The 27,028-nt window shown below is 35.5% G+C and overlaps 1 protein-coding gene across 2 annotated transcripts in view; it reads left to right on the forward strand.

The window, feature by feature from the left end:
- LOC150090664 (peroxisomal ATPase PEX1-like) overlaps window positions 1-27,028 on the forward strand; it is a 311,554-nt gene that overhangs the window by 270,029 nt on the left and 14,497 nt on the right. For both annotated transcript variants that reach the window (XM_090379348.1, XM_090379356.1), the window contains exons 18-21: window positions 940-1,043; window positions 4,723-4,900; window positions 16,096-16,217; window positions 26,563-26,732. In XM_090379348.1, coding sequence (XP_090235474.1) covers window positions 940-1,043; window positions 4,723-4,900; window positions 16,096-16,217; window positions 26,563-26,732 — 574 coding nt within the window. The remainder of the gene's footprint in view (window positions 1-939; window positions 1,044-4,722; window positions 4,901-16,095; window positions 16,218-26,562; window positions 26,733-27,028) is intronic.

Consider the following 27,028-nt stretch of genomic DNA (forward strand, 5'->3'; position numbering starts at 1 on the left):
AAAACAAAAAAAAAAAAAAAAAGTAAAAATGATAAGCAATTAATAACAGAGAACATGGCATGCACAAGTTGCAACAAACACGATATGCACAGGTGACATACGGAGTAATGAGCTTCTGAAAATTTATTTGTTTGTTATGATTGAATATTTTATGGAAGGGGAAACACATTTCACCATAATAACGTGTAAATCCACAGAATTCCAGCTGCGGGTACTATAGCAAATGCAAAAAGATCCAGTTTACTACCCGTTTATAATTGATAACAAACTAACAGAAAAGCCCAATGAACCTTAAACTGCAAATTGTTTTTATTGTTTTATGGTAGTGACCTCCAGAAATGCACTTTAGAAAAATATTACAAAAGTGATAACTACCGAGCCAGCAGCAGGGATTCACAAAAAGGAATAGAAACGTTGAAAATTACATCTAACATAATAGCAGAGTTTTCCCCCGACACAGAAGTTCAAAAATACCATGGTATGCGAGATTTCCCACAATTCTCAAACCGTGTTGTAGAAGTACCATGTTATAAGAAGGTTGCCTGTACTCATATACCACATTGTAATACAGTGTATTACATGTGGTATATGAGTATTAAGAAACTTTTCTGTCAGCTTCTCTTTCTGTGTAAAACAATCAAGTGAAAAACCATTTTCATTAACATGGAATGACACATACTTTTCATCATTTAATTTTAACATTTATACTATGAACAAGACTGCATTATTGTTTGTAGTACAAGTTCATTGGAGCCTTTTGACTCATCCCATATATTTTATGTAGTATAAATAATGATAAATGTATAATAAGGAAAAAGCATCAATATAAATTGCTCAAATGCTAAATTTATTACCTAAGTTTATATAAAATAGAATAGTAAATATAAAACAACTTGGTTCTTTACAATATTTGCATAAAGATTATCAGTTATTTTTCAGGTGTTTATGTGCTGGCTGCAAGTAGCCGCCCAGATTTAATTGATCCTGCTTTGTTACGACCTGGGCGCCTTGACAGATGCTTGCATTGTCCTCTGCCAGATAAAGTAGGTTAATTTAAAATGTATATTTGGAATAAAAATAAAAATGCTCATTTCTATTTCTTTATCCATTTCACTGCATCTAGTTAGGATAGACTGTGGATTAGTAAATTTTTAGGGTAAAATGGGTATTTACATAACAATGGGGAGCCAAAAATCAGGATTACTTAAAGCAGCCAAAAAAATACAATTCATTTATATTTATTTGACATATTAACATATGATACAAAAGCCAAATTTGTTGCTATGGTCTTATATGCATCATTACAAAAATATCCATTCCTTGATTAATAATGCATTTGATTATTTGTTTGCATCCCTGTTTTTTTAATGTTTAACTTTTTTACCTCAGTAGAAGTCATTACTTTTTTAGAAGCTGGTGGATGTTGAATGTAAGCTTGCTGTAAAGGATAAAATAATAGAGCTTACAGTGTTTATTTGTATTTATAAAATAAATATGCTGTGGGTCCATAATGAATGAACTTCTCCTTCTTACACTTCATGCAATTGTTGAGGCGCCTCCGTAGCCAGGTGGGAAGGAGCAGCAGTGCATAGCACACGCTTCTTGATTAGACGGGGTTCGAGCCCGTCACCACCAAATACGGAGGATGCGGAAAGGTCAGGGAATGACCACCGCATATCCCGGAGCAATATGGTCTTAGTTGCTAATGCTCCTAAAAACCAAATAACAAACAAACAAACAAGCAGTTGTTGAAACAGCAGTAAAGTGTCGATCTGTATTTCTGCTCTGTACAGATTGTTTTGTTATAAAATGTCAGCCAAACAAAAGTATGTCATTTTAAAGTTAAACAATAAAATGCCTAGATGAATTCAGAAAGGGGAGAGTGCTTCTAAATTAGCTGCCGAATGTGGAATTGGCAACCAAAACAGTTCGGTGCATGTATAAGAAAAACAGTGAGTTGTCAAAATTTGTTTCTTTGTTGGCTACTTATTACACAACTTCTGAAAGGAAAACCTTGACACAGTCAACTCTCTACCAGCTGGATTCTTCAGTTTATGAGTGGTTCCAGCAGAAACATACAGAAGCTGTGCTGGTTTGTGGTGTGACTCCCTCCTCACATAGGTGTATATCCAGCTGACCTTTGAATTTCCCCATTTCTGCCTCAGCAACCCATGTAGTTAACTTATTCCAGTGAATACTAACTCACTAGCTAAAAGAAAACCTCCTGCAGTTCAGTCTAAACCTTTCTACTCATAATTTGAATTTATGCCTCCTATTTCTGGATCATTTGTAACAGTGAAAACTTTACCCTCATTCGTTTTACTTTCAGAGCTGGATACACCTCCATCAGGTCCCCTCTAAGGTGCCTAGGGCCTGCTTGCCAGGCTCTGTAGCATACATATTTAGTCTTTCCTTGTGTGGGTACCCTCTTGCAGAGCTCACAAGGCAATTTGCCTGTTTCTGGATCCTTTCAAGAAGGTTCAATGCCCTTTTTTGAGTGGTGTCTTTACTTGAACAGGTCTCCAAGTGTGGTCTTACATTTGCTTTGTGCAATTGGATTATGACCTCCCTGTTTCTACAAGCAAAAGTTCAGTAACTCATCAATAGGACACCAGGGTCTTCCTTGCCACCTATCTACATTGCTCAGTGAACTTCATATCTGACCATTATTGTTAAGAAAAAAAAAGCCCAGAACTTTCAAAGGAATGGATTTATAATTTTTAAAATAAAACAAATCTTGGACAAACCAAAATATTTTTAAGAGTTTTTTTTTCTTTAATAAATTTATACCATCAATACACACACACACACACACACACACACACACACACACACACACACACACACACACACACACACACACACACACACACACATTCCAAATCAAAAAGACTTCTTGAAAAAGCGGTTCTCCAATAAATAATGCACTTTCTCGTCTGATGGAGGCAGTGCTGACCATTAAAGACAGATAAATATTCATACGTTATCTACCTCCAAATATAATTTACTTAATACAGCCTATGGACAAAGGAGTTATTGAATGCTTAATCCTAATGGATTGCAATACTTGTAATTTTTTTTAGTTTTTAATAAAAATAAATAAATTTTTAAAAATTTTGCTGTGGTTTTTACACCTTTTGTTTTCAAAACCAAACAAATTATTAATTCTGCAAAAAATTTCAAAATATTTTAGGCATATAATATAAAGATGAAGCTATTAGCCACTTTCATTTTACAATTTAAAAAAAAAAAACATTAAACACAAAATTTACAATGTGCACATGCATATATATTTTTGCTTATTATACATATGAATAGTTTTTAAAAAATTTGATGTAAATACAATTACTCTCTTCCATTTTTAAATTTATTTCAGATTTCAATATATTATATATGTATTGCTAACTCTGCCTCAGGTGAATAGCCTTCTATATTTTCATGTTCGTTATTCAAAAATAATAACAAATCTTTCAAGAATATCTTTCAAAAACAATTTATGATCATTAGAATCATTAATAATTGTTAGATCAAATGGGAGTTTTATAAATAGTTTGAACTAGAAACAAACACAATTCCAAGTTTTGTAGGTTAGTAGCAGTCAAGTTCCAGCCTTCTAGTTAAAAGTAGAACAAATGTGGTGGGGCTTCACCTACTGGAGTGCACTCATGCTATAACTCTACAAAAACGATAAAAAAAAAAAAGCTATACCACGTTTTTAAAATTTGTCTGTGTTTAGGAAGATACAGGAAATCACAGATTTTTATCTTCATCCAGCAGTTTTCAGTTATACCTCACAGATTATGCACTGACCCTTCAGGATTAAAGATGTGACATTAAAAGTGTAGATGATCAGAAGATGTAGTATCTTCTGTTGGGTATGGAATGATTGATCACCATTGTTGACCAGTCATGGAAAATTAGTAAATTAAACCAAAATTTGTCACAGTGAGATGTGAAAATGAAAATGGAAACACTGTGAATAGCTACTTTCAAATAGTGAAAGATGTTTCTGATTTCCAGAATAGGAATCAGAAACATCTTAATCAGTGGTTTTATGCTTATTATGAACTGGTACCAAACTACAGATGATATGAAATTGTGGCCAGATATCTAACAAATACGGCCTCCGTAGCCGAGTGGGCAGGAGCGGGAGTGCAGTAGCACACGCTCTTTGAGTAGACCGGGGTTCAAGCCCCTGCCTGCTGAATACGGTCGATCTGCCAACCCGCACTGGACCAGCGTGGCAGATTATGGTCCATTTCCCTCAGCATGAATTGTTGAGGAGGCTTCCACCCTGCAGTGGGTTGATAATGGCTGCACTTTACTTTTTATCTAACAAATGAAAGCTGAAGGTGAAAATTTCATGGAAAGTGACTGTCATCAATTTACTCAGAAATAGATTTTATACAAAATTTTATACTTGGATCTTTCAGAAATATTTGTCAAGCCATCCCAAATTTCATTAAAATTATATCAATAGAAATTTAACAATTATTATTATTTTTTTTTTTTTCATAAAATCTTTGGTTATCTGTGCATATATGTTATATGCTAAGTATTCAGCACTTCAAAAAAAAATACAATAGATGATATATAGTATTTTATCTAGACTGTAACAGGCACACAACTAACAGAAATTTGAGAGTGTTTTTAAGTATTTCCAAGTTGTATATTGTATTGTAATGTTAATTATAGGAAATTTCTTTTCTCCTTCTCTTTCAGACAGAAAGGCATGCAATTCTCTTAGCTTTGAGCCATTACTTAAATTTGGCCATAGATGTGAATTTGTTGACTATAGCATCCATAACTGAACATTTTTCTGGTGCTGATCTCCAGGCACTTCTGTATAATGCCCAGTTAGAAGTTTTACATGAAACTAGGGGATGTTATTTTGAAAAAAGTTGGTGTCATTTTTTTAAATTATAAATTGATTAAAATGATTCTGCACATTTTTTTTTTTTTTCTTTTTTTTTTTTTTTTTTTTTTTTCAGTGTTAAGCAGATTTTATATTTATATGATACTATGAATACAATCTTTTTCAGAGCTTACCATAATATAATATAATCGACACACACACACACACACACACACACACACACACACACACACACACACACACACACACACACACACACACACACACACACACACAGTGATCACTGAATTATAACCACCCCATCCTCCATAATGGACTATGCCACACAGCTCACAGTATAAAATTTCATATGCTAGAGCGATGGTAATTTGCATCTAGTTGTGCAAATCAAAGTGATAAAGTGGCAGTTAGTAAAGATATCAGAGTTTCAAAAGGGCATGTTTGTGTAAGCCCATGTGTCAGGCACTTCCATATCAGAAAAAGCATGTCTTGTTGATTGCGCACGGCCCACTGTGGTTAAGGTGTACAAAGAATGGTGTTGAACAGGTCAAACCACCTCCCTCTAAAAGATTATGCAAGAGGCAGATGTTCTTGGTGAGCGAAGAGTGCAGTGCATTGTACAATCTCAATGGCAGGTCACTGTACAACAGTTGACATCACAATACAATTTGGAGAACACAAGAAAAATATCCCAATTGATGTTCCGCACACTCAGATGTATGGGGTTCCATAGCAGACGACCCGAGACCCCCCCCCCTCTCCTCACCACTGATCATTGTCAACGGTGAATGCTGTAGTGTCAAAATCATGCTGGTTAGACACTGGAGGACTGAAAATGAGTGTGCTGGCCAGATGAGTCCAAATAACTGGTGCATGACCCATTGTGTATGGCACCACTGTCCAGGCAGGTGGTGGGGCAAAACATACTCCACAGCCAGCAAAGTGCTGCAGCAAAACATGCTCATATTGCTTAATATGGAGCACGTTTTGCTGGCGAGAACTAGGATCTCTGGTGTGTATTGCACAACGATTCTTTGGCGAGGTCTACCAGCAGCTATTATTCAAATTGCATTTTTTCCAGTACAGAAATAGGATCCTCCAAGATGATAAAGCTCTGTGTCATCAGGTCCACGCTGTGCACAAGTGGTTTGAGGAACACAATGAAGTTATCACCCATCTTGATTGGCCTCGAAATTCACCTGGACTTCAATCCAATTGAACACTTGTGGAATGTTTTGTAACAGGAAGTGAGGCATATGGACAAGAAACTGTCATCTGTTTCTGACATTGTGGAAAGCCTTGCAGGCGGCATGGCTTCAGATCCCTAAGGATGTCTTCAGACATCTGGTGGAGTCGATACTAAGGTATATAGCAATTATTAGCCATGCAAATGGTGGCCAAACACAATGGTGGTCGTATTTCAGCAATTTCTAAGTGTACAGCCACTCCCCAATTAACATAAGGGTTGCATTCCACAGAACTCTACATAAGTTGGAATTTCCCCCATGCTTGTGCAGCACTCGCAACTGTGCTCGCTGAATTGATTGAATCAAAAAAAGAAATGTTCTACGAACATTTGAATAGAATTTTTATTGTATTTATTCAATTTTTTATCTCATGCGCAGGAAAAATTACAAAAGCATGCAATTTAAAAAATTTTTAAAAACTAAAATTGAAAAGAGAAGAGGCAGGCATAACATCAGTAAGTTTTATCTCTCGAGCATTTTTGCCAGAATCAACATGTTCAGCTGATAAGTACGCCGCTGTGGAGATTTAGAAGGGGTCGGCCGCTCAACCTTACGAATGAACATTTTAATGGATGACTGGATGGTGGCTTTTTTCTTTTCATCATAGATTTCTTTGTAGCAAGCAAGCATATCATTTACCCCTCTGTTAACTTTTAAGAATCGTAAAGATGGTGTGGCAACCACCATTGTGTTTGGCCACCATTTGCATGGATAATAATTGCTATATACCTTAGCATCGACTCCACCAGATGTCTGAAGACATCCTTAGGGATCTGAAGCCATGCCGCCCGCAAGGCTTTCCACAATGTCAGAAACAGATAACGGTTTCTTGTCCATATGCCTCACTTCCTGTTAATATATTGTAAATATTGTAAGATTTCCAAAAGTCTCTTAATGTAAAATTTTTCTCACCATCTACTGCAGACAATGCCTGAGCAAGTGTTGTGCGTGAATAGTATGCTTCTAAATTTCAAATAACACCCTGATCCATAGGTTGGATGAGTGAAGTCGTGTTTGGTAGTAGAAATAAGACTCGCATTCGAATTGAAATCATCTAGATGCGTAGGATGTCCAGGAACATTATCTAATAGAAGCAAAATCTTGAAAGGAACGTCATTGTCTTTACAATAGATTTCGACCTCGGGAATGAAACAGCATTAAAACTAATCCTCAAAGAGAGATAGATATTGTTATCCATGCTCTCTGGTTCGATCAGATATGCACGAGTAGGGTGGCTTTACTGATGATGCCCTTAAATGCACGAGGATTTCCAGAATGGTACACAAGCAGTGGTATAAATCTGTAATCTCCCACTGCATTAGCCCCAAAGCAAGAGCATGGCCGTATCTTTTGAAGCCTTGAAACCTGGCAATGTATGTTCAGTCCGGCATTTTTTTCCAATACAGAGCAGTCTTGTGAACGTTAAAAATTTGCTGTGTTGAATAGCCACCTTCATCAATAATTTTTTCCAACACATCACAAAATTTCTCTGCAGCTGCAGAATCAGCACTGGCAACTTCACCGCATACTTTAATGTTTTGGAAACCAGTGCGATGCTTGAACCTGTTTTCACCTGTTGCTTGCTATGAACTTGGCTTGGGGTTCGCTGTACTTATCCTTAATATCTTCATAAATACTTCTTGCTTTTGCTTGAATGGCCATTGGATTCAGGGGCACTTTCTTCTGAATCTGATTTTCCCCTCCGTATTATTAATAGCTGTCCCATCTTCGATATAGCACCTGAACACTGTTTTGTGATCACTGTTGATCTTAAGTGCATTGATCCTTTGACATGTTCTTTTATACGTGCACTGTTCTTTAAAATAGTATTCACTGTTGAAGCAGCGAGACCTAATTCCTTTGCAATAGATGACAAATTTTGTCCTGCTTCGTACTTAAAATAGATGACAAACTTTATCCTGCTTCGTACTTCTTAATCATTTTCCTCTTCATTTCTAAATCAATTTTGTTTTGTTTCCTGGCACTGCCAGCACTGGCACTTTTCATTGGTTCCTTTCCCTTCATCATTGTAATACGTAAATAGGAATGAAGAGAAGTTTCTGAAAATTTGTTTTTTATATGATTGAAAATTTCAGTGAGGGGGGAACAACACATTTCATCATAATACCATAAGGTAAAAATCCCCAGAATTCCAGTTATTGGGATTATCGCAAATGCAAAAAAGATTGAGTTTACTACCTGTTTATAATAGATTTCACTAACAGAAAATCCCAATAAACCAGAAAGTGCAAATTGTTTTTATTGTTTTTTTGGTCCTGACCTCCAGAAATGTGGTTTAGAAAAATATCACAGAGGCATTCAAAATTGATTCTTATAACGGAAAAATAGGGTAACAATGAAAGTGTAGTGAAATTTTCGAGTTGGAACAAATTACAAAAAAAAAAAAAAAAAAAGTTATTGGGTTCACATTACAATATTTATCCCTACAGATGCAAAATATGTTTCCACATATTTTTTTTTTCAGTTTGCACCGGCTGGCAAAAACTTGCATAAAGTCGGGTATTGCGTAAGTCAAGGAGTTCCTATACATGGTAATGCCTACTTGCCTGCTTGCTTTGATATATCAGTATTTTGCTTTTTGTGAAATCCATTTTTCATTATATGATACAATTTGTAATTTTATATTATTAAAAAAAGATATATATAAATAAGACCGTCAGGTGTGAGAATGTAAGTGTAAGTTACACAATGCTAAAAGGAAGAGGATAGCAGAAATATGAGAAAATGTAGGTGTGAAAAGGGAAAAAGAATGAATATCCTATAAATTATGATGAATTAGGTAAAATTATAGGCTGAATTGTAAAGTCAATTAGAGAGGAGTGACCTGTAAAGTAAAAATGAAAAATGATTAAGTCAAAATAATAAATTAATAAAAGTAATGGTAGCTACGTGTATACAGTAAAAAAAATTAACTGAGTACAAATTCAGGTAGAAAATACAAATAGTAGTTGGGCGAATATAATTTGTAGAAATTTGTAAAAGGAATATGTAAATAGAATTTAGAGCAGGAATTTAGAGTGGACTGACCTGTAAAGTAAAAATGAAAAATGATTAAGTCAAAATGATAAATTAATAAAAGTAGTAATAGTGGCACGTGATGCAAGAAAGCAAGCGCATGAGCTTATGCAGCATCAGCCAAAAAAAATAATAATTTTTATGCAACCATTCTCTCTAAATGTTTGTCCAGTTCCTCCTTAAATTTATTTAACCTATCAACTTCCACAATAGATGGAATTTCATTCCATCAATTAACCACCCACTGGCTAAAGGCAAATTTCCGCACAATCTATTCTACCTTCGAATTTATGCCCCCTTAGGTTCATAATCTGAACAAGTGGAAGAATCCCATCAGAATTCAGCGTGCTCAACCCATTCAAGGCCTTATACACCTCAATCAGATCACCTCGCAGGTGCCTAGTCTCCAGCTGCTGCAATTCACAGAACTTAAGCCTCTCTTGGTAAGAGGATCCCTTCATTCCCCTCACCAATTTTGCTGCCCTTCTCTGTACACGCTCAAGCAAATCTACCACATCCTTCCTAAAATGAGGCCTCAGACCTGTATGTAGTACTCAAGGTGTGGCCTGACCATTGCCTTTTACAGAGGGACAATCACCTCCTTTTCCCTGCTAGCAAAATTCCTGTATATCATTGACAAAACCCATTGACCTGCCCTGGCAGCCTGTCTGCATTGCTCAGAAAACTTCATATCTGACTGCACAATTGCTCCCAGGTCTTTTTCATTTGTAGTACCACACCATTGGCATGTTCCTCTGGGGTTATTTCTACCCATATGCAGTACTTTGCATTTGTCAATGTTAAACTTCAGTTGCCACTTCTCAGCCCATCTTCCCCAATTTTCTAGATCCTGTTGCAGTAGCACACTGCCATTACTGTCATTAACAACCCTGCCAACCTTTGTATCATCTGCAAACTTTGACACTAAGCCTGATATATCTTCATCAATATCATTGATAAATATACAAAACCACAGTGGACCCAACACCAAACCCTGTGGGACTCCACTAATAACATTAGTTCATGAAGAGCAGTGCCCATTGATTAGCATCCTCTGTCTTCTCCCATTCATGACCTTTTATCCATTATAGCAACTTACCCTTAATACCATTCTGCTCCAAGTTGTACAGTAGTCTTGCGCAACAGTGTCAAAAGCTTTTGTGCTTTTAACACCTTGAAAGTAATGGAAGCTGCCATCAGTTAAGGGTGGGTAAATTTGGCTATAATTCAGAAGGGGTAGAGCAAATACGAAATTAAATCTGATGTAAGCAAAAATAAATATTGATGCATGATCAGGTATTTCTTCAGGGGAGTACACATGATCATGCATCAAAGACTGCGTTTCTATACTTGTCCACATAACTGTGGAAAAGAAGAAATTTAATAATAAATTAAGTAGGATCAAAAGGGGAAAGCAGTATAACTCTCACGACGTATGGACAAGGTAGTCCCAATGTAGTGTATGTTATATAAAATAATTAAGGTAAATTAAAATTAAAACTAGTTGTATGCAGTAAAAAAAAAAAAAAAAAAAAATTAACCGAGTACTAATTCAGGTAGAAAATGCAAATAGTAGGTTGGTGAATATAATTTGTAGAATTTAGAGCAGGCAAATGGTATAAGGCTAGGGTGCGAGTTGAGAATAGGGAAGGGATAAAAGTGTATTTGATAAAATACAGGTGAAGATAGCAAGAGATTAAGGGTAGAGTGAACATTTGTATCACCCTCATATTGCACTAATAGCTTTACGAAAGGGGAAAAAGTAAAAGTATGAAGATAAAAAGTTAAGAACAGATATAAGAAGTACTGGATTAGCTGGGATTGTAAATCATATCCCTTTAGTAAGTACCCTGACTATGTAAGTATTAGTATGAAAAAGAGATTAATACCAAATGCTTGCATAGTGTGAAGTTGAAAAAGGCTGAGATCTAAAAACAAAAACAAATAATTGCTGAAAAGCATATAAAATATTGCCCTTTGTGAAAACTTTTATTAATAATTCATATTTTGTTGTTAAGTACTGATGCAAATAGTTTATTTACAACTTATGTTTCTTGGATCTTTCAAGTACTTTTATTTTTTATTCCATCATCTTAAATCTCTAGCCCAGCTATTGAATACCTATCTGTTCTTGCTCTTGACAGCAATGCCCTCTAACAATTTATGGTGTTCATGACCTTATATTATCCAGCATTTATACTGCTCTGTCACCATTGGATTTATTCGTCTTTTTTGGAATTATCTTCTGAAAATGTCCGCTTCCAATTGGATGAATGGCTTCATCCCAAATAATTAGTATAATTTTTACTTACTATGGTAAGTCTTCACTTATACTTTCTCTTTATCCTTTTCAAGCTGATGATTTCATATTACTCTGGACAATTCTAATTGGATTTTCAATTTTTTTGAGTGCTTTAATAAGGCTCTACTTATACAACCTTAAAACCTTTCACCTTGATATATGTGTACAATTCTTCAACTGATACACTGGATTTTTTTTATCGAGCCTCCTTGGATATATTTACCACTCTATCACCATTGAATATACCTTTTATTACTGGAATTTTCTGATATAATTATTCACATCCAATTGGTTGAATATTTCTATTTAGAATCTTCAACATAATTTTTAAATACTGTAATAAGGCCTTTCTTATACAATGTAACTTTACTAGTTGGACTACAAACATTTTTCTTGACCTATGTTCTACCTTTGGATCATCTCTATCCTTTCCAGCTTAGTATTTCATGTGACTCTTTTCCAGCCAAAGATTTCATGTTACTCATTGTATGTTACAAACTTACTTTGATATATGTGTACTGTTATAAAGCATTACTTATACAGACTATAATTTTTTTGATACATGATGACCATGTCATTTGGTCTTAAATCTATTAATTTAGACTACATTCATTCTATATACTCCTTTTACATGCTTAAACACTTAGCAGCCATTTTATTACTTCTTGAAATGCTGAACTTCTCAATACTTTTTCAATATCTTTTTGAAATAGGTGTTTACACCTTCATTTTACCTGTCCTTTTACAGGTAAAATGAAGGTGTAAACCTTCATTTTACTTTTACCTGTCCGTTAAAAGTAACGGACAGGTAAAAGTCCGTTACTTTTAACGGACTTTTACCTGTTTTATCTTTTACCTGTCCGTCTGCCAAAAAATTTAATTATTCCGCATATTTGCATTATGGTTTTCCAATGTAGATATGCTTTCTCTTAGCCAACGCTTCATTTATGTATCTCTGTACACTTGCTTATTAAAAACAACTATAGAGGTCACTAATTATCAAATTTTCGCAACTCTCTTTCAAGCAGTTTCATCACTGTAAATTAATGAGTTTGTAGAACTGTCCCTATATGTTACTGCTTTAGTTACAGCTATCATCTCAACTATATATGTTGACACTGTCATTTCCCGCCTCTTCTTCTCTCTACTATGCATTACTTGAATATTCCAGGTATTGATTTTGTTTTTCAGCAACTATTTATGTTTCCGTTTTTATATCTTGCCCTTTTTTGACTTCACAGTACACAAGCATTTGGTATTAGTCTCTTCTTCATACTAATACTTATATAATCAAGGTCTTAATATAACTAATACTTATATTAAAAGGATGGGCTTTACGATCCCAGCTAACCTTAACTTTTTATCATTATACTTCTACTTTTTCCTTTCGTAAAGCTATTAGTGCAATACGAGGGTGATACAAATGTTACTACTACCCTTAATTTCTTGCTATCTTCATCTCTATTTTATTCAGATACATTTTTATCCCTTCCCTAGCCTTATATCATTTGCCTGCTCTAAATTCTATTTATATTATTCTTTTTGCAAATTCTACTGAATTCTACAAATTATATTCCCCAAACTACTATTTGCATTTTCTACCTGAATTTGTACTCAGTTAAATTTTTTTTTTTAACTGTATACACCTAATTTTAATTTACCTTAATTATTTTATACAACATAAACTGCATTGGGACTACCTTGTCCATACTATACTCTGTGAATTATGCTGCTTTCCCCTTTCGATCTCACTTAATATATTATTAAATTTCTTCTCTTCCACAGTTATGGAAGAGAAGAAATTTAAGTATAGAAACGTAGTCCTTGATGCATGATCATGTGTAGACCCCTGAAAAAATACGTGATCATGCATCAATATTTACTTTTGCTTACATCAGATTTAATTTCATATTTGCACTACCCCTTCTGAATTATAGCCAAATTTACCCACCCTTATCTGATGCCAGCTACCATTACTTTTATTAATTTATCATTTTTACTTTAGAGGTCGCTCTTCTCTAATTGGCTTTACAATTCAGCCTATAATTTTACCTAATTCATTGTAACTTATTGGATATTCACATTCTATTTCCCTTTTCACACTATCACCATTGAATATCTACTAAAATTTAAAATTACTGATTGATCATTCTGTACATTTTCTCATATTTCTGCTATCCTCTTCCTTTTAGCTTTTGGCATTATGTTTAACTTAGACTTTCATTCTCACACCTAACTGTCTTATTTATTAAAACATACACATATAAACTTCTGCATACTTCGTGCTTTGCATGCTCTAGTGCATTTGTCATATCTAATTTATTTTATTTTTATTTTTATCTTTCCACTGCTACTCTACTCCAGGTTTTAACTCGTTATATCATATATATATATATATATATTTTTTTTTTGGTTGGTCCCAGTTAATGAAATATAAAGTCTTTTTTTTTTTTTTTCTTTCTTTCTTTCTTTTTTTTTTTTCTTCTTTCTTTTCTCTTTTTTCCTCCTTTTTTTTCCTCCTTTTTTTTCCTTCTTTTTTTTCCTCCTTTTTTTCCTTCTTTTTTTTTTCCTCCTTTTTTTTCCTTCTTTTTTTTTTTTTTTTTGTCTGTTGTTTTACCCTATAACTGTGATCCATAAGTTTTCTGATATGACCCCAAATACATAACTCATTTTTATATCTGGAGGAACTATAATCTGCTGCTCAGCTAGTCAGATGAATACAGTGTCACATTTGTTTATTGTTTATACAGATGATCTGATTCTACTAAAATTTATAATCACAAAAGAGTTCACAAGGAGGCAAAAGTTTAGTGTAGCTCTTCCTCTATCATTTACTTTCAATGCAAAGATGAGACCGCACAACAGTTTGCAACTACTGATAATGAAGAAAGGTGACCTACAAATAGAATAGATAAAAGTTTTTCAGAAGAACTTTCATATATTTGAGCTTGGTACAACTGACAGATTTTGAAAATGGTATTTTAGAATTGGATATAGCATTAAATAAGACCAAAAAGAGATAGAGCTTTGCTTTTGATGTGTAGTCTTTAAGAGGATCTCATCATGAAAGTGATACTTCGGTAAATAATAACTTTGTTGGAGATGCATTGAAGCATATGAAGAATATCTCTAAACAACTTTATTCCCAAATCAGTGAGAGAATGACATTGCAGTTGGAGGGTATACAGTAGCAAATGATGAATTACCTACTGCAACAAAAAACAACAGGCAGATAGAAACAGTTCTGGAATGAGAAAAAAAAATCAAACTGCAATTGTTTTTCCTCAGTTTAGGAACTACTGTCATCTGCTTTAATTTCTCTCAACCTAGTTGCATTTCCAAGGATTGTTCTCAGAACACTTAAAAGACAATCCCAGCAACAAAATTGGTTAAGGGTTACTGCATAAATCAACTTAGTTTTCAGTGTTTCAGGCTAGTATAGGAAATAATTTGTTTGAAGTTCCTTTGGATTCAGGAAAATAAGAATAAATTGAAAATTTTAAAATACAGTGTATTGCAAGTAGAAAAATTTTTAATACTAATTATATTTATTTATAAATACAGTGGATGCTGCTTATTCTTATTACTTTTGAACTCAGCCAAACTGGTAACAGTAACCAATGGAACATGAATTCAACTGTTCAGTGCATTCATGTTCCATTGAGTGCATTCTTGTGCATTCATGTTTATTGATACAGAGTAGAAATGTGTACATATAAAGATGTACATGGAGTCAATAAAAATGAAACTGTCAATGTTTCTGGCAATCAATAATTTGATTATTGATTTCCAATAATAATAATCAGAGAAGGTTAATTCTCAATTGTAAAACACTCAGATAAGTATATGTCTGATTGGAACTTCATAAAAATAACTTTATATGAATGATAACATTATCCATGATCACAATAAGCCATGTGCACTGTATTTTTTTATTTATATAGTTATCTCCCTTACAAGATTGCACCAAGACTGAGCAGCTCTCAATAATTCATTTTTTAAATGCTGCAGAAATCTGTAGGGAATAGAGAAGTAGAGTGATTAGGGACATATTGCTAAAAGAAAAATTAATGAATACAAATGTTTATCAAAACAAAAAGATGCAGTACACTGAATAAAGGATTTTGATTTCAGCATATAAATGCTGGTTTGCATGCATCCCATTACAGATGACTTCAGATTTTTGGCTTTTTAATTACTTAATTCTTGTAAGGAATAAAATTGCTTCTGAACCTTTTGCATTGAAGAAAAAGGGGATAATCCCCATTGAAAATTTTAAAAACAAAAAGGAATTTTTCTGTCTACTAATGTATTACTTTTGTAATCCAATTGCCATTTTATTTTTTGAATCATTCTTGTAATACTGATTTAATTTAATTTTATGGATTTTGTTAGCTTGCAGTTAGTACTACTGTTTATTTTAGATGTTATGTTTATTACAGTTAAGTATACTGAAATTTATATTAAGTTTCAGAAAATAGTATCACAACCATTAAATAATAACTGATCATTCTGTGCAAGAAATATTTTAGTAAAATGTGACTTTTGTTTGTGTATTTGTAAGAGTACATAAAAGGTTGTTTCTGCATCTCTCTCTTTTTTTTTTTTTTTTTTGTTTGTGTGTGTATATGCAGAAAAGCAAGAGAAGTTAGCTGAAGAAAATAACACAATTACTGAGGATATTGCCTACTTTCCATCATTAAAAGAAGGTGCAGCTATTTTGAAACCTGAACAAAGTCAAAGAATTGTACAAGAAGTAAAGTGAAATAAATTAAAGTTTCTTTGCCACTTAAGAAATATTAGTGTTTATATCCTTTAAGTTTTTTACATATTTTTACTCTACCTGCCTGTTTTTCAATTGTATTAACTCATTAACCATTTGTGGGAATGCTATATGCTAACTGGGAAGGACAGAAAAGAAAAGTCACATGAAATTCTAATGCGAATTAAGAAAAACTGCTTGCTATGAATATTTAAGAATCTATGAAGAAAATCTTTGTATTACTAAAAAGCCTATAAATTAGCATTTTTTTAGCATTAGTTGAGGCATATGATGCAAGAAAAAAAGCTTGAATAGCATCAGCCAAAAAAAAAAAAAAAAAAAAAATTCCCATTTCACCCATCCGTTCACTCCAAATGTTTGTCTAGTTCAGCCTTAAATTTATATAAGCTATCAACTTCCACAACAACAGATGGAAGTCTGTTCCAGCAATCTGCGCCCCCTCATGCTCTTAATCATAGCAAGCGGAAGTATCCTACCAACATTGAGCCTGCTTAAACCATTCAGCGCCTTATACACCTCAATCCTCCGTAGCCGAGTGGTCAGGAGAAGGAGTGCAGTAGCACACGCTCTTTGAGTAGAAAGGGGTTCGAGCCCCTGACTGCTGAATACAGTCGATCTGCCACCCCGCACTGGACCAGCGTGATAGATTATGGTCCATTTCCCTCAGCATGAATTGTTGAGGAGGCTTCCATCCTGCAGTGGGTTGATAATGGCTGCACTTTACCTTTTTTTTTTTTATATACACCTCAATCAGATCACCTCGCAGGTGCCTAGTCTCCGTGATGCTGCAGCTTGCAGAGCTTAAGCCTGTCTTGGTAAGAGCACCCCTTTGTTCCTCTCACCAATCTTGTTGCCCTTCTCTATACTCATTCTAGCAACTAAAGATGTGCACTAACCATTGCCTTTTACAAGGGGATAATCACCTCCTTGTCTCTGCTAGCAAAATTCCTATATATCATTGTCAAAGTTCCATGACTTGCTCTGGCAGCCCATCTGCACTGCTCAGAGAACTTCATATCTGAGTGCATATTACCCCCAGGTCTATTTCATTCTCGACCTCCCTGAGTGTAGTACCACACAGTTGGTACGTTTCTCTTGGGTTACTTCTACCCATATGCAGCACTTTGCATTTGTCAGTGTTAAACTTTAGTTGCCACTTCTCTGCCTAACTTTTCCAGATCCTGTTGCAGTAGCATACTGGCCTCCGTAGCCGAGTGGTCAGGAGCGGGAGTGCAGTAGCACACCCTCTTTGAGTAGACCAGGGTTCAAGCCCCTGACTGCTGAATACGGTCGATCTGCCAACCCGCACTGGACCAGCGTGGCAGATTATGGTCCATTTCCCTCAGCATGAATTGTTGAGGAGGCTTCCATCCTGCAGTGGGTTGATAATGGCTGCACTTTACCTTTTACTGTCTTTAGTGTCATTAACAATCCTGCCAACCTTTATCATCTGCAAACTTGGACATTAAGCCTTTATATACCTTCATCAATATCATTGATAAATATGCAAAACAATTTGTAAAGCAGTCTTCCATGTGCAACAGTATCAAAAGCTTTCCTGAAATCCAAGTATATGATATCAAAATTATTTTTTCCATCCAATTCCTTTGTGACCACATCGTAGTATCCAATCAAATTGGTCAGACACGACTTCCCCTTAACAAACCCATGCTGTGTCTGAACTATTACTGCAATCTTGTCTATGTGATCCTGCATCACTTCTTTAACCAGTGACTCCATTATTTTCCCAGAACATTAAGAAGTTAAACTAACAGGTCTATAATTATAATTATTTGTGTTGCCCCTTTCCCCGCCTTTGTGAATTGGGGATACATTTGCACATCTCCAGTCCATGGAGACCTCCCCTGAATCTAAGGATGCTCTCATAATTATGGCTAAGGTTTTGCTAACTTCCCTCGCTGCCTCCTTCAATATAAGGTGTGAGGAAATTTTATGGACCGTTTTCACAATGTGGGTGGGTTAGTCGGTACCAGGTGAGGGTAGCTTGGTTTACTCCCGGAAACTTGGGTTTGGAGACCAGTGTTGCAGCCCAGTGTTGGAAAAGGTTAGAGACTAGTTTACAAAACACTGGCGGGCACCAACCAATTAAATGGGCAGTGGTGGCCCCCTACCGTTGAGAACATGCATGTGTGGCATCTGACAGGGAGTCTAGGAAAAAAATGCACATATTACCAAAAAAATATCAAGAAATTTTTTCAAGTGAGTCTGCCTGTTACTTGAAATCACTTTCAAGTTTCCTCCTCATAACTGTGTTATCAGATAAGTGCAAGTCTTCTATTGCCTGCATAATTATTTTCTCAATAAAGTAGAAAACTCTCCAAAATGGTTATACTGTAGTACTAATCAAGACTGCTCCTTTCAGCAGCTCATCATCTTGAGATAGTTTTTTTTTTCTTTGCAAGCAAGTCTTGGCTGGTGCAGCATAAGCCTGAGGCTTCCTTACACCATATGGCTAGATAATAATAATAATAATAACTTGATAGATTCCATCCACCCCAGGTGCCTTTTTTATTTTTGGCTTCAACAATTTCTCCTCCACTTTGCTCCCTGTTACAGTTTTGTAAACTTCTGTCCTCTTCCTTACAGAATTCCTCATGTGTGAATGTAGATGCAAAATACTCATTCGGTTTGTTAGCTATCTGAGCAGGATCATCAACAGTTAAACCACCAACATCGAGTGGACCAATCTGATTCATCTCCTTCCTTCAAGAATTTACATAAGTAAAGAAATCATTGTTTTTCTTTGCATCCTTTGCCAAGGATTTCTTGTAATCAGCCTTCGCTTGCCTAACCTCCTTTGTGACTTGATTACAGACTAGCTTATATCTGCCATAGGCTTCTGTGTCACCTGATAATTATTATTATTAGCCATATGGTGCAAGGAAGCCTGAAGCTTATGCTGCACCGGCCAAAAAAAAAAAAAAATTTCCCTATTACCCTGAGAGAGATAGAGGAATCACCGAGAAAGAGAAGAATGATAATATCCAGTTCAGGACCCTGGGTATGCATCCCACACAATTTTCTTCTGTAGCACGATCCTCATCAGTTCATCTGACATCCATTTAGGCCTTAATCTTGAACAATATTTCTTAGTTGGTATGAAAAGCCTACTAGCCTCTAAGATTAATTCCTTGAAGGCTTTCCATTTAGAATTCACTGTTTTAAACATCATTAAAAACAAAAACTTTTCTCTTTACCCTTGATGGTAGTTGCATCTTTAAGTAAATCCCATATCAGTACACTGTGATCACTGTCACCTAGTGGTTCCTTTATCTGCAAATTCTTAATGCATGAATAATCACTGCTGATAATCTGATCAAGAGTATTACTCCCTCTGGTTCCCCCTCAAACCTGTTGCTGTAGAAAACAATCCTCCCGTAAATCCACAAAAGTCTTGCTAGCATGTGAGTGAACAACCCACAAGTTCCAGTCAATATCTGGAAAGTTAAAATCCCCCATTACAAGACATTCTGATTTACTGGGCTACTCTATTTCTTTGCACAATTGTTCATTGTACTCATCAGAGTCATTAGGCCTATAACACACTCCTACTCACGGTTTCCCTTTCCCAGTGCTTATGTCACACCAAACTGACTCAGCATTGCACTGCCCACCCATATCAACTGAATGCGCTTCCTTAGATTTTGTGTGTTTCTTAACTAACAGCATAATCCCTCCTCCCTTCCTACCCTGTCTATTCTTTCTGTACACATTGTAATTCCTCAAATTCCAATTCTGCATTGCTTATATCTGTGTGACACCATGTCTCTGATATCCCAACAATATCTGCCTTTGATGTCTTGATCAGCACTTCATATTCATCTAATTTAGTAATTTCTAGCATATTGTACATGCACGTATACATGCACTTGTTTTTACCCTAACACAACTCATGCATTTACTTGTTCCGTGATGACTCCCAGCAGCTCTACCCAGCAACATGCTCTCCAGGCTGCTGCTCATTGCAATAGAAGCAGTGCAAGAATCACTTTCACCTCTGCCTACGGCTACTGTTAATCTTTTAGTCTGTGATTCCCTCCCAAGCTGGCAGTATTCTGACCCACCTAACATGCCTCAATAGTATCAGCAAATATTCTTGCACCCTTTCTATTTAAGTGTATCCCACCCCTGTAGAAGCAGTCTCTCCTGTTAGCAAGCACAGACCACGTTAAAAAAAATTCTACCCCATGAGCCTTGCACAATCTCTCCAGGGCCAAACTGACAAGGCTCTCATCATATACTCCCTCCTGTCATGTCAGGGCAGAATTGCAGATACTTTCAAATTTAAACCTAACTCAACTTTTTTTCAACAATTACCTGTACTTGTTGAGTAAATCTGCAGATCTCTTACTCTTAATGTCATCAGTTTCAACGTGTACAACAACATCACCTTTTGTGCCCTTAAAAGATGATATCTGCTCTACTATGTCATTAACTTTTGACCCTGGCAGACATATCCAGGTCCTGTTCCATCTGTCCTTTTTGCATAATATGTTTCCCGTCTCCCTGACAATAACTAGTTTCTGTGGGACCAGCGCATTCTGCCTTGGAGCTTGATGGGTCCTCCACTTTAATACCTTCAAGGGCATCTACCCTACACCTCAAAATCTCATAGACACCCATCAGAATGCTGAGTTGGCGCCTAATTTCCTTGGCTAGATCATGTCCTGTTCTAGACAGGTCTGCAAACATTTCACACATTTTTTTAGACTTTTTGATGCATTTGGAGAATCGCCCCCTTAGGTTCTTCCCCAAACCACAGTACTACAGCTACTTTGTGCTTGTTGCTTTGCTGCTCTAGTCTGGGTCATGATTCTGTTTAAGTACAATTTAATTAACAATGAAATTTAATAAGATTAATAAATTTTTAATTGATTAATTGATAATACTAAACTAAGCTAACAGATTTCTAATACAGTGTTACATATTTCACTATCTAATTTTATATTAAACCTTACACCAGCGGTTCCCAAACTGGGGTCGGCAAACCCCTAGGAGTCCGTAGACCACTCTGGGCAGAATTGCAGACACTTTCAAATTTAAACCTAAATTTGATGCGACCCTCTGGAACTGGTCAAATTATTCGTTCGATATATAGCAAATTGGTGATAAAGAAAGTTATTATATATTATTATAGAAAGTTATATTTAAACATAAAACTTTGAATTTTCTTTCCAGAAAATGTAGTGTTCACACACATATACCCACAGTAACATATATATACATATTAAATGTAATTTTAAAAAAGTTTCAGTTGATGACAGATAAATAAGTCAGGTATAACAGATGCACCTAAAAGTACAAAGCAGCATTAAAGGATGCAAAAGTATATATAAGTATGTATGCATAGATATAACATATTAAATAACGTATGCATAGATGGAGGTGAAAATTACACAAAGTGTCAGTGACTAGAAGGGTAAGGATAGTAGAAAAAGAAGTATAGTAGATATGTAAAAAGTGAAAGAATGTTAATATCCTAAAAGTTATGATGAATTAAGAAAATTATGCGCTGAATTACAAAGCCAATAGGAGGTGAGTGAACTGTAAAGTAAAATTATTAATAATCAGGTAAAATATAATACAAATGAAATAAAATAAAAAGTAGTAGAGCTGTCATCAGATATGGGGGGGGGGGACATATTTAGAAAAAAGTTGAATACAGGTAAGGCAAATATGCAGAATCTGATGTCAACTAAAGTAAATATTGATACATGGTCGGGTATTTCATCAGGGGACTACACCTTACCATGTATCAGGAACTGTGTTTCTATACTTGTCCATCAGTATGGACAAGGTAGTCCCAACACAGTATCAATTATTAAAGTAAAAATAAGGATTAAGTTAGAATAAAATATAGTTAAGTGCTTTTAGAATGTGAAAAGGTTTTTAATAAAAGTAGTAATTTTATGGAAATTAGAATTAAAAAATTTGGAACGAGCATATGGTATAGGGTTGAGGTATTAAGTTGAGGATAGGGAAGGGGAAAAAGGAGTAATGCAAATAGTTACAGAAGGAGGATAGTAGGAAATGTTTGTATAAAATAAATATAAATAGGCTTGCTTAGATCTACGTAGCAACAGAGTTAAACTCCTGGACTTGTGATTGTTATAGAGAAATTTTATTTGCGTATATATTTTCTTAGGGTTGCATTGGTTTCTTTATCTCTCTCTCAACACTTTCAAACTTATATGACATTTATTTCATATTTAACTTAAGCTCTTGAAGGTAGATAGGCTGCTCTTTATAACTCAGTGTTTAGATATTTATTGTTGCAATGAGAAGCTTTCCTCAATCTTTTTAAATTTCAACATTATTTATCCGCTTCCCTTGCTGGTACAGTAATTAGTGTCTTGTATGTGTGCATGTGTTCAATATAGTATCAATAAATTTCATTAATGATAGCATTATTATTATGTTAATACTACATTTATCACATTATTATTATGTTAATACAGTAAACCCCCGCTATTCGCGGTTTCGCGTATTCGCGATCGCCGATTTAATATAAAATGAAACCTAAAAAAATGTGAATTTTAAAGCGCCGTGAATATTTTCCGCCATAAAAAACATGGGCGTGGCTAAAATTATCTTTCCCGGTCAAAACAGCGCTCAGTGGGTGGGGGGAGAGGAGTGACAAAATCGCGAGCATGGATCTTTCTCGCTAATCCTTGTTCAATATGTGTTATGCACTTGTCATGGTAGGTTTCGTCGTTTGCTTTTAATTTATATGCTTATAAATTGAATAAATTTATCAATTTATAAATTGATATGCTTACAAAAATGATAAATCTACCGTTTTGCAGTGTAAAACGGACTTTATCGAGTGTGTTAACGGAAGAAAGTGACTTTATTGTGGACAAGTTCTTTCTAACTCCTACAAAAATATGGCTACAAATAACAAGAGAAATGTGAAAATATCAAAGAAGGTGATGACATTAGTGAATAAAATTGAGTTATTAGATAAAATTTCTAATGGTGAAAGTGTCTCCTCAGTGGCAAAACATTATAAAATTAATGAGTCAACGGTACGATCAATCAAAAAATCGGAAGGAAAAATCCGCCGTAGTGTCCGTGAAAATGCGCTAATTGCTTCAAAAATTTGCTCTGTAACTCGTGATGTTAAATTATAAAAAATGGAAAAGGCTTTAAACCTGTGGATAGAAGACCGAACTCAAAATAAAATTCCGTTAAGTTCACTCATCATTCGTGAAAAGGCAAAACTCCTTTATCAACACTTTAGCGAAACTGGTGATAGCACTGGTGGGATAAGTTTTTTTTGCTAGCAAAGGCATATTACATTTAATATTAAATTGTTTCTTATTTTCATTTCGATGCCATATGCTTGCATTTCACTATGTACTGTCTATGTACATAGTCATATTATGAAGGTACATATAATACATACATAGACAAAATTTTAGACTAGTTTTTCTTATATATTTCATACTTTGGAACGGAACCCCTTTATTACTATGGGAGCCATAACTCAGTATTCGCGTTTTCGGTATTCGCGACATTTCTCAGGAACGTAACCCCCGTGAATAGCGAGGGTTTACTGTACTACTATTATACAACAATAGAATTCTCAAGATACATTTAGTTCAATTTAGTGAAATATTTTTAAAAATATACTACTTTTTTTAAAGCAAATCCAAAAAAAAAATGAAGCATAGTATATTAAGTGTAAAGGTTTCCAACTTAATCATAAATCATTTCTTCATAAACACTGCAAAAAAAAAAGCTAGGGGGGGAAAAAAAATCTTTATCTAAAAAAATGCTTACTATAAATGAAAAATAGCCTCCAGAAAGTGGATCCCACTTATAATGCTTCCTTTCTTTAGTGCTCTTTGGTGACAGTCCCTTCAAAAATCTGACAGGAATTTGCTGTATATTAAAAAAATGTGTTGTGCTAATGCTTTTAATTACCTAACTTCCTTGACTAATATAATACCATATTCGTACCTTTCCTATCTAAAAACTTGTGCAAGATCCTGGAAATAATGGTCAGTGCTTACCTTTTGTGGTATTTAGAAACACTTCCAAAGGAACAGGTCAACTTGACCATTTAATCCGCTCAGGAAGCATCTATACATGATGCTTCCTGAAATGTGAGCACCAGCTGTCAGTTTTCTTTGATATGAAAAAAGCGTATGACACGGCTTGGAGATATGGAATTTTAAAAGACATATATAACTTTGGTCTTAGGGGACATATTGCCCTCTTTATTAAAAACTTCCTTGCAGACCGGTCTTTCCAAGTTCATGTAGGATCCACCCTCTCCCGGCCTTTTTGTCAAGAAGAGGGAGTTCCACAAGGATCAGTTTTAAGCGTTACACTTTTTGCTATCAAAGTTAACTCTATAACTGAATAACTTCCTCCAACTGTAAACAGTGCCCTCTTTGTAGACAACTTGAGCATCTTTTTGCAGTCATGCAATATGAGGGTCGTTGAAAGACAATTGCAGCATGCCATTGACTCCGTCAACTCTTGGGCAGTGACTAATGGTTTTAGGTTCTCACCACAAAAGACTGTCTGCGCACAACTTTGTCGCAAATGGAACTTCACCCTAAACCAGAACTTAAACTCGTACAAGACATCCTTCCAGTAGCAACTGAGACAAAATTCTTGGGGATCATTTTCGACAAGAAGTTGACATTTTTACCATATATATAGTGCACGAGAGGGTTGAACCTCCTACATGCTATCTCCTTCAATAAATGGGGAGCAGACCGCTCCACTTTACTCAGCCTCTGTCGTGTGCTTGTCCAATCTAAACTAGACTATGGGTCCCGAGTGTATGCATCGGCAAGAAACAGCGTACTTAGGTGGCTGGACCCAGTTCATCACCAAGCCATTCGTATTGCTACTGAGCATTTAGAACATCCCCTGTCCAGAGTTTATATGTTGAAGCAACTGAATCACCACTGTCGTTCCGATGAAAGCAATTGTCTTTAAAATAAAATCCCTGCTGGACAACCTTACGTGGCCATCCGTTTTCAAGCCACGACGGAAAAACCTGTATAACACTGGTCAGACTGCCAACCGGCCTTTTGGTATCCGTGTCCAAGAGCTGCTCAGAGAGCTCGACATCATGGTAGACAATGCTGCCCAGTCACCAAGGCAACCACTTCCATCCTGCCATCATGCGACTTCTCCATTAAAAATTGGGGTAAGTCTATAACTCCATCTTCTGTCTACAAACAACTCTATGCTGCCCACCTAGCGGAATATTCCGACTTCTTGCCTGTCTTCACTGGTGGCTCAAAGTCGGGGTTGTCTTTTGGAAATGCTGCTATCTTTCCAAGTCGTTCTATATCTGGAAAGATTCCCCAAGAATGCAGCATGTATACAGCTGAGTTGTATGCTATAGAGTTAGCCTTGGACCACATTAAAACCCGTAGGTATCAAAGGTGTATGGTGTACACTGACTCTCTAAGTACACTGCAGGCTTTATCGGGGTTGAGGAATAATCCTCATCCATTTGTGACCCAGATTCAGCAGACGCTACACTTTCTGTCTGAGTGTTCTTTCAACATTCGTTTCTGCTGGATTCCAAGCCACATTGGGATCGGGGGAAATGAACTGGCAGATGCTGTGGCCAGATTACCAGAACCTCACAACACTTATTGCCTGTTAGTCCCCTATACAGACTACAGGCATCTAATACATGCTAAATTACTCTCCCAATGGCAACAATCTTGGCATGAGCAAGTCACAAACAAGCTCTATCAGATAAAGCCTATAATCCAGCACTGGCAGTCTAGTCTGCGCAGGAACCGCAGAGAGGAAGTAGTTCTAGCTCGCCTCTGCATAGGACACAGTCATCTTGCACATGCATTTCTGTTAAGGGCAGATGACTGTTCTATGTGTGAGAACTGTGGCACCATTTTAAGTATTCGTCACATTTTAACCGAGTGTCCACGTTTTAGACACGAACGTGATTTATATTTTACCGCCTTTGTCATCTGGCTGAGCCTTATACACTCGGTCAGATTTTATCCGACAACGACCATGTGTCTGCTGTTTTTAGCTATTTAAAATTAGTAAACGTTTTTACTCGTATTTAAAATTTACATTTTATTATTATTTCTCTGTTGATATATGTTTTATACCTATGTTATTATATATGTTGACATGGTGGCCTAACTAATTAGGTCACTGAATGCTTAATTTTTATATATAACCTGGTTTTGGTGCATTATAGCCTTAGTTGCTAATGTACCAATAAAATCCAAACCAACCCCATCTAAAATTTTAAATATTAGACTGATTTCAACTTTTTAATTCCTTTCAGATTAATATAATTAAAGATAACCTGTTTAGCCAAAATCTGAATGGAAAACTTGGACACAGACGATCACACAGCTTCATTTCCTTATGTATCTGTCAAAAGCACCTTGTTAAAGTTGCTTCTGAAATGAAACCTTCTGTCAGTTCTGAAGAACGGCTTAAATATGAACTAATGTAAGTAATGATTAAAATTTGTTTCAACTGATTCAGATTGTTTAACTTCACCAGAAAAAATTATCACATTCTTATCCAAAGTAAATAGTTGCATTCTTATCCAGAGTAGAATAGTTACAATGTATCTTTTCATATATGTTCCTAAAGCAGTACTTTCCTTAAACTGGTATTCTTGTTTAAAAATATATAAAAATCAGCCATGTCCATTAATAAACCCAAATACAAATGTCAAAATTTAAGCTGATCTTCCAATTGATACCTGCTCTTTAACCTTGATGACATATTAACAATGATTA

Source organism: Mastigoproctus giganteus, chromosome 1 (assembly GCF_048544385.1).
Source record: "Mastigoproctus giganteus isolate SK-2022 chromosome 1, ASM4854438v1, whole genome shotgun sequence".
In the NCBI taxonomy this organism is placed as follows: domain Eukaryota; kingdom Metazoa; phylum Arthropoda; class Arachnida; order Uropygi; family Thelyphonidae; genus Mastigoproctus; species Mastigoproctus giganteus.